Here is a 9,674-nt window from a genome sequence, read left to right on the forward strand (position 1 = left end):
CTGAGTGAAACACGAGATGGGTGATATCTATTTAAGTGTAAAAATATAAGGGAGTTAGTGAGGAAATATTTTTCATTTTACTAACATGATTTTCAGATTTCAATGATGTCTTCCAAAAATGAGGCATCACCTAAAAAAGGGTAAGAGAACTACTTATTTTTTTGTTGCGAGCTATGTAACAATATTTTGAAAGGATGAATGTAATATTTGGTGTAGTGATGGATATGATAAGAAGTGTCCATTACATATGCCAATTGGGTTTATTACAAGGTCAAGATATAAGAAGATTACAAAGACATTCAATAGGTTAATTGAAGATATTTAGGTCTTATTTTCTACAAGACTTGCAGGTTTAACTTCTTTTTCTACTTACATATGGATAAAGCTTACTTGTTCTATTATATTGTTTCCCGCTAATAAGCATAATTGTTATTATGACTGTTAGATCGAGCTAGAGTTTTACTAAAGGTTTTTAAAGATCTTTTTTTATATTGGGTTCAAATTTCAGGTCAATTAGACATTCAAAAGGCTTTATGATAAGGTGCATAAACTAATATATAAACTATTATGCAAGAATTGTATTAATTTTGTAGTTGATTTAAGGTTTTTTTTCTATTTTATTTATAACTCTTTTATTATTTTTTGAGTAGTGTTTAGGAATTTTATTTATTATAAATAGGGTTATTTAACTTATATTTAAATTTTTTGGGACAAACTTTGATTTCAAAAGACTATTTGTGTACGAGAGAGAGGAAAACTCATACTTTTTGGTTGTTAAAAGCATTGAAATTGACTTATTAAAGAACAATTATCTTTATAGTATCGTCTTTATACTTGTCATTCATGATTAAGTATTTGTTGGGTTGGGGTTTGGATTTCAATAGGGTTGGTGTCTCAATTCAAGGTAATCATTGAGTCATACTTTTTATCTAAAATTTAATTTTTAGTTTTACGAGATTGTATTTGAATTTTTTTATGAGTTTTTGGATCTTTATATTCATTAGATTTGCATCAATTAGTATAAAGCATGACTCTAAAATCAGTTTATATCCATATATCTTTTAGTTTTTGTGGTATGTCATCATTGTCATCATCTAGAATATCGTTATGGCAATACTTAAAAAAAATTAATAAAAGATAGATCGATTATTCAAAAATAAAATTGGTATATGAGAATTTGCTTGTACTCTTGGTTCCTTATAACCTAATTTAACTTCTTGAAGAATTAATCAAGTTTCATGATATCTTCTATACTTCTCATTCATGTCTTAATTATAAGTGTTTGTTACTTATAGTTTTAATGTCTTGGTATAGTTATCGTTATGTTAATTCAATTTTAAATCTGATCTTAACTTTTTTGAGAATGATTCCTTTTATATCCATAAAGATCACATCATCAATATTCATTAAATTTTTTTTATTGGGGTTAACATTTTGCACCTGAATATATCATTCTACCCTTTATTTAGATGTCACATATGTTTGTTATTTATTAAATCATCATTATTAAGTCATCAATCATGAGAATTATTCTATATTTACTTTTTATATTCAGTCTGAGAATTATTCTATATTTACTTTTTATATTCAGTCGAGATTTAACTATAAATCATGGGATTTAAAACCTTAATAGAATAAAAGGAACATATTTTGCTCATCAACTTTACCAATTTACCCTTGATTTATGTCATAATTGCTTATTTTCATCAAGTCTTTGATTGCAAGTATTTTTCATATACAAACTTATTATTAATTTTTGGTTGGAGTTTACAATAAATTGTCAAAATATGTATTTCGATAATTGACCACACCTTTCTGTGCACCAAATTTTATAAATCTAAATATTGATACTCTAAAAGATGAATATTTTATATTAATCCATGATATGCTAATAAATGCAACATTTGACAATAAACTCAGTTTATTAGATGACCGCTATAGTTACAACCAAAACTTCATTCCAAAAAATATTGCCAAGACTCCATTCAAATATCTTAATTCACTACGAATGTATTAATGGATAGCAATGCTATTTAGATTACAAAGCTATAAACTTGATTTTTCATGAAATGATCAATCCAAAACGAAAATTTATATTGATGATATTATGATGAATTCAAAATTAAAATCGACCCACCTAAATGAACTTCGTTTGCATCAACGATGGTTTGATGAGTTTTTGGGGTGCAAGCAAGCAATTTTCGATGGTTTACGTGCATCAACAAGTTAAGTGGAGAAAAATAACGACTGAACAAGAATGAAAGCAAATCCTTCATAGAGCACAAAGAAAATCCTTATAGGCAAGACAAATTTTCTGATAAGGATCATATCAAATATTATACAGAAGATTGAACCCCTAATGTTGGCCCCAAGGATTGCAAAACCTTCAAGGCAGAAAGATAAATTGAAGTGAAACCCCTACGTATATTAACGAGGACATCATTTACCTGTCTCCCGACTCCCCCCCGCCTCCATATCTAACGTACTTTTTATTTCTATAAAGGTAATACACCGACAGTTAATGGTCATAATAAAAAAAAATATTGAAAAGCAATTATATAATACAAAGGCTGTTCACAGTGGAAGCATCAATCGTCTAACAACTTACATTCCTTGGAAAGCGAACTGAAAAACTAAAATTCCAGTTACGAGTCGTGCGAAAGCTTAGGACAGGACTCGACACCCTGCTAATCATTAATTAAGTCATACACAAATTTAATCCTTTAATTTAATGTTTTCAAGTAAAAGCAAAGAAAACCCCATGTTGACGATCATCTTGAAGAGTTCTTGGCACCCAGGGACTCACGCCTCTAGGTGAGAATTCTAGTCACATTATCATATCTATCACTGCTTTCTGCATTCCGACAAACCAAGACAGGCTGCACATGTTTAGGTCACTACAGAGTTGTTGCTGGATCATCACTCATGTTCTTGAATGCAGAAGGTTGATATTTATTATTTTGGTTCCAAACTAAGATCACATTGGCCCTGGTATTCAAATGACATATTCCGGCAATACATGCTTTTTTAAGAATGCTAAGAGAAACGAAGGCAAAAATTTTCAAAATGATGTGAAAAGGTTTCACTCTAAACCAAGCAAAGTCAACTATCAGTAATTTAGATGTCTCAAAGAAGAGAGAGAATAGCCATTAACATTCATTCACATCAATAGGTCGAGATGATCAACAACAAAGCTTTTGGTGCAAATATCCGACCACTTTACATATGAAGTTCACGCCATACAAAAGCCAAAACCAAACAATGGCACAGAATCCAACCCACAAAAAAATAAGAGAAAGAAACTCACTGACCACCTGATGGATTTGTAAGCAATTCAAGTGATTTCCTTAAGTAGTCCACGGCAACCGACACATCATCAAATGCCAAGGCTCCAACTGCAAATCTTGCAGCTTTGTGTGCCTCTACAATTTTCTCAGGAGGTGGGTGGTAATTGTTGTCATATTGGTATGCCTTTGCAGAAGTTGATGCAGGATCCGAGTCGGTCCTCATTATGCTGCTTGAAGGGTACTGTGGAGTTGATAAATAGCTGCTTGTGGGAGGGGCCGGCTGGGGGCTGTGGGAAGAATCAGAACCCTGATAGTATGACGGGTGATGTGATGGTACTGATGGGAGACTACTCTCTGAGAAACTTGGATAAGACTGGAAGTTGGGATAAGAGTACGGGGAAGTTTCATGAGATTGGTAATTTTGTGGCAAATGTGGTTGAGGTTCCTGCGAGTTGGATTTATGGTGGTATGGTTGAGCATATGCAGAATTCTCTGATCTGCTTGCTGGAGGTGGTGGATGAAAATCATGTGAAGGATAGCCAGCAGCAGGGTAAAAAGAAGATGGAGGGGTGTCTGTCAAATGTTGGTTGCTAGCTGAGTTATAGAACAGAGATGGTGGTGGAACTTGTGCAGAATGGTGGTTGTTTAAATTATCATGGAACATAGGGGATGGTGGAATGTTTGTATAGGGCTCATCATTAACTTGATCGTGGAACTGAGGTGATGGATCAGATTCTGGACGAGCATTGCTAGCTGCAGACTCACTTGGTCCAAGATCCTGCAAGGACAATTATAGTATGAGCACTGAAGATGCTCAGGTTTGCATTGACTTATTGCTAAATCGAGAGTGCTAATATGAGGGTAATTAATACTACTCCATTGTTAAATTAATTGACCATCTATTCATCCAACGTCAGAGCCAATTTACCAGGAACTTTTAGACTATGACAAATCATAGTACTAAATAAACAATAGCATTTCATAGAAGATTCTATCAGAATGTCTAGCTTGCTAATAAAACAAATGCAATAACTATAAAGCTAACATCAATGGAGGAAAAAAAAAACACCTAAGGGATCTGCTCGTAAGGAGATTCCATAAGCAATAATATTCATGACAATGGGCAGAAGAATGTAGAATCACTAAATGCCCACGCCCATTTTGTGTAGAACTTTCAGGTTTTGAATAAATTCAGGGGAAAAAAATGATGTTACATTCCAGCAAACAAGATTAAGACTATGGTACTGTTGATATGCGAAACGTACATATCCACCACTAGGTGTGCTTGATGGAATTGATAGATTTTCATCATCAGCAGGTGGGCCTGGGTTGGGCTTCCTTCCTTCTTTCAGAGCTTTCCTTATGTCTGCAGCTTTCCAAACTGCATACTTCTGTTTCTGCTCAAGCTGGCAAAAGAGTGAAAAGTGTTAACATTCAACCAATCAACCATATTTGCATTCATGCAGTAAATGTGAACAATTTAAAGAGCAAATATAGATTTCAAGAGGAAATATGATAAACAGGAACTCACATCAGGCTGAAGTGGACCAAACTGAGTTATGATCTCAAAGAATATGCTTGCTGCATAAAATGTTTTTGCAGTATTCCTGAAAAAAGATAAAAGTTTAATTTGAAAATCCAAATTTAGCAATTTTGTTAAAAATGTTATACGAGCATAGACATCTCCGACCATTAAAAAATTCAATAATCTTATTAAAGTGCCATAGTCTTTATGATTACACATTGATTTTCAAAGATTCATGTAATTAGTGCATAGTCACAGAACCCAGAGGAACAATAAATACAAGGATGAATAAAAAGGCACACCTAAGGGAAAATATTACCAATTGAGTGCAATACAAGGTATTTAGGCTCCCTGTCAATGAATCATATCAGATAGTATCAGACTTACCACAACCAAGTGAAGCCACCCAAAAAAGACCTGGCTTGGGCTTGCATAATGATGCTATGCACCTATATGAGTTACTCTCGTCAAAATTATTACAAGAATAGTTTTAATATCCTTCTGGAAAGCTGTCACTTGCATAGTCTTAAAAAGGAATTAGTTGGCAACATTCCCCAATTCTCTTATCCTCTTGGCAAGGGGTGCAAGCTTTGAAGCATATATTTTGAGTGGAGCATCATACAAACATGCAAGTGCACACGCAACACATAACAAAAACTTAAAATGGCAAAGTATAATTATAAGATGCCAATTTGCATTGTGCAAGACATTTTATATGAATGCCCCAAATAAAAGGCCCTCAGCTCTCCCAAGACAAACTACACAAGTGGATGAAGCTAATTTTTTTCATTTGAATTCTGTTGTGACTAAAACTAGTTCAGTCAGGAATGAGGACAGCCAATGAGGGAATCTCAAGGAACAAGTTCCTTGAGATCCTCACTAGCAACAAGTAGATGAGCGATGATTAAGGTATTTCTGCTAATAGATATCAGCTATAGGTACACCTGGATGCATCAGAAACATAAACCATGTTGATAACATAATCACATAGGAGAGAAAAAAATAGATGCATCAATGCACCCTGTTGATAATAAAATCAAATAAGAGAGAAAAAAATAGATGCATCATACAAATCAGCCCGTCCAGCACGATCTTGTTTGTCTGCCTTCCCGAACACATTCAAGGCAAATCCTTCAAGATAAAGATTGTCTTCAGGTCCCAAATTCAATGATTTCTTATCCTGTAAACAGCAAACCCACACTGTGATGAGTGAAGTTGTGATAAAAGACATTTTAAATATAAAGCAAATGATTAACCATTGCTCAAATACATGTATGCAAGGAACAATATAAAGGGATAGCATAAGTTTCCTTTGCCTCATTAAATCCTCAATGAAGACTGGTTAGATCTATCAATCTAATAAACAACATGAAACATCTGGAAGCATCCGCTTGTATAATAATTTTGTATCTTTATATAATAGTATAAATGAAAATCGTAATTTTCAGGAGCATTGTTTTAAATCACCATTCCAGAAGCAAGAACATTCATTATTGCAGTATGAAAAATCCCAATGTTAGTTTGAAGCTGCTACAAATTTAGGAATTATTTGAATATAAAGGCAAAGTAAATACTTTATGAGATAATAAATTAAAACGCTTCATGAATATGGAATACTGTTTTCTTTTTTTTTCTTTTTTTTAAGAAACAACATTTACTCTATCAAATTCTTAAACTCCTCAGACCAGAATAACAACCAACCAAAGAAAATAATCAGTAGGCAACACTATAGCCTGAAAAATAGAAACCAAACATGTTGAATTGCTTAGCACAAGCACAAAAGGTATTTTCACAATTGAAAAGAGAGAACTTTCTGAAGGAAAGCTTTGAAGAGTGTGAGGGCATTACAGGTAGCACAAACACAAGCATTGGTTTAAGCTATAAAGCAGATTCCAACCATTGCTTTTAAACATTCAGATTAAGCAACCTGGTCCATTAAGAGGTGACAGTGACACTCAGTGACATAGAAGTGTCTAATGGTGCTATTGATGTTGGGCTACTTGAGTTTAGGTTGGCAATGCAAATGAATGAAGTTCTAGATGTTGTTTATTGTCAGTGTGGGCCAACTTTGAACTCAAACTTGCAAATCTTCATCGCATGGGGAAAAAAAGTTTATCCTATGTGATTTTAAAGTTTAGAACGTGATCTTTTCATATTATCCAACAATGCATGCATTGGAGTTATGCACAGGAAGTTATGGTTGTTTTGGTTTTTAAGCTTTCTATGTGCCTATTTGTGTTTCCAATAAATCAAAACCTGTGTTATTTATTATTTGCCTAGTTTATTTATTTAAGTCATTTATTTTAGTCTCAATCTGTCATTTTGGTTTATTCTTAGACTTGGAGGGTTTTTCCAAGTGTTTAATGATCATCCAAACCATGTATTAATGATCTTTGGTTAAAAAATTGAATTAAAAAAACTATGACTTAGCCTTATGGCAACTTATTCAGTTTTGTATCTCCTCGTGAGAGGTGAACTTTTATTCTTAACCTTGTATCTCTAAAGTGGTGAGTAAATCTGTATATTTAGATCTCTTTGGTTTTGATTGGTTTTGTAACTTAGAGTGGCGAGCATAAAGTATCCTTCGTGTGTGTGAACTATTTCTACCCTAAAATCACAAAAGCATGCTTAACATTTGTTAACATTAAAACAACAAAAGTATCATATTACTTCCCCTTTATTTTGTTCAACTTACTCGGAAATTATAAGAACCCGGTTGAATAAAGCTTCACCACCCAGAATTTATTAATCGAAAAGAAAAGAAACCCGGATTTTAAAACTTGAAAATTCAACCAAAAAAAGAAGAAAACATACTTTAAATAATAATGAAAATAACAAAGAAAAAATAATGATGAAAGAGAACCTTTTCGAGCTGATTCATGAGAGAAATAAGGAGAGAATTAGTGGTCTTAGTCCGTTCATTTTGTGGAATCTTCAATCCTTTCTCCATCGCATATAATCGACCTGATTAGATTGACAGAACAAAGATGAAAAAACAAGTTTTCTCAATTCAAAGAGAAATTGAGAGGGGAAACCTTAGGGTTTAAGAAATCGAAAAGACTCACAGTAATAAGCGACGAGAGTTTCATGTTTCTGTAGCTCATCGGCTCTTTGCAGGTACGGTAACAGTAGTTTCGCTGGCTCGTTCTCGCTCCCCATTGCCTTCTTACGTTCTAACTTCCGTGTTTATTTTCTCTTTTTTCTTTTACTGCCTTGCAAGACAATTGCAGTGTTGACGCCCCTAGGCCTTAAAATATTAATTAAAAATTAACATTGAAAAGAAACCTCTAAGGAAAGTATTGTTGCACGGTATTCAGAGCATCTTTAGGAATGCGTGTAAGTTATATTTAAAAAAAAAATTTAAATTTTTTTTTTAAAAATTATATTTTTATATTTTCAAAATTATTTTAATCTACTAATATAAAAAATAATTTTTAAAAAATAAAAAAAATATTATTTTGATATATTTCTAAATAAAAAATATTTTAAATTACAACCATTATCATAACTTCAAATAAATTTTAAATAAAATAAATCAAAATAAATTTAATTTGTTTTTTCCGTTTATATTTTTATAAATCTAAATTAATGAAAATTTAAAGTATATTTATTAAAAAAATTAAAATTTTTTTTTAACTTAACAACTAAACATGCATTTGAATCCTTTAACTTTTCAAATTATAAACTTATAATTGGTAAAAATTTATAAAATTTAATTTTAATTTCAAATTTTATTTTTTATTTTTTAATATTTGGTTTGAGAAATAAAAGAGAAAATAGCTGAATTCTAGTAATTAAGAGATAAAGTTTAGGTTGAGATCAATTTTAGCCATGAAAATAAATGGTTTTAATTTTAATGGATTTCTTTTGATGGAAAATTTTATAAAAAGTGTTTTTTTCTTTAAAATGATAGATGCGCACAAAAAAATTATTTTGGGTTGATTATGAATTTTGAAGCTATTTTTTAGATTGTTTGGTATTATAAATATGTTTTAGAAGGTGTGATGTTTTTTTAGGTTGAAATATGAATAAAAATAATTTTTTTTTTAATTTGAAACAAACTAACCTAATTTTTTAATGACCGAAGGCAAACTTAGGTGGTCCTGTTATTTTTTTTAAAGCATTAAAGGGATGGCAATCCTTAGGAAAATTAAAAAAAAAATAATAAAAAAAAATCTACACCAAGCGCTTTGACCTTTTTTTTAGATGCCTAGGAACTCTAAATCTTTCTAACCAATTTGGCCTGTTTTTTATCCAATATAATTGTATTTTTTCTTTAAATTTTATCATGTAATATTTAATTGATTATTAATTTAGTAATATAATATATTTTGGTTTGATTTTTTTCCAATCACTTTGATATTTTCTTGGTTCTTAATTTTATAGTTATTTATTTTAGATCAAAACTTATAAAAAATATTATTGAACACAATTTAGTCCATGATCCGGATTATAAATTTAATTAATTAATTTTTGCTAGATAGTAATCGAGATTGATATTTTTTTTTATTATATAAATAGTTCTTGTTACAATTAGAAGTATGTATAAATTTTTTGAATTATGAACAAATTTTTTTATATAAAGAAACACATCATAAAAATTTATATATAAATATTTTTTTAATAAAAAAATGTTCAACTTACAACAAAGCACAAGTTAAATAGCTAGTATAAATTATTATTTATAAATAATTAAATTCTTAATAATTCGGCTACATCCGTGTTTAGATATTCCCTTGTATATAAAATAATGTTTAGCTTATAATTTATCTCATCAAAAGGCTTGAAAACAAAATTTGTTTAAAAATGATTTTTTATTATTTTAAACTCATTCCATATTGTACTATCCTATCCAAAACATA

General features: G+C 31.0%; 1 protein-coding gene across 1 annotated transcript; it reads right to left on the minus strand.

The window, feature by feature from the left end:
* Window positions 1-3,088: 3,088 nt before the first annotated feature.
* Window positions 3,089-8,047, minus strand: EXT-LIKE (hydroxyproline-rich glycoprotein family protein). Its single transcript, XM_011015499.1, has 6 exons — window positions 7,878-8,047; window positions 7,676-7,776; window positions 5,883-5,992; window positions 4,819-4,894; window positions 4,553-4,693; window positions 3,089-4,065 (listed from the first exon to the last, which is right to left on the minus strand). Exons 1-6 carry the CDS (start codon window positions 7,969-7,971, stop codon window positions 3,304-3,306), a joined length of 1,284 nt encoding a protein of 427 aa, XP_011013801.1. The 5' UTR covers window positions 7,972-8,047; the 3' UTR covers window positions 3,089-3,303.
* Between the last annotated feature and the right edge of the window lie 1,627 nt (window positions 8,048-9,674).

The sequence above is a fragment of the Populus euphratica genome, unplaced genomic scaffold (genome assembly GCF_000495115.2).
Source record: "Populus euphratica unplaced genomic scaffold, PopEup_1.0 scaffold1507.1, whole genome shotgun sequence".
Lineage (NCBI taxonomy): Eukaryota > Viridiplantae > Streptophyta > Magnoliopsida > Malpighiales > Salicaceae > Populus > Populus euphratica.

Coding starts and splice junctions, on each gene's coding strand:
- EXT-LIKE (XM_011015499.1), bottom strand. CDS start 7,971: ATGGGGAGCGAGAACGAGCCAGCGAAACTACTGTTACCGTACCTGCAA. Junction 5,993..7,675: donor TCATGAATCAGCTCGAAAAG/GTTCTCTTTCAT, acceptor TGCTGTTTACAG/GATAAGAAATCATTGAATTT. Junction 4,895..5,882: donor CGTGCTGGACGGGCTGATTT/GTATGATGCATC, acceptor ATCTTTTTTCAG/GAATACTGCAAAAACATTTT.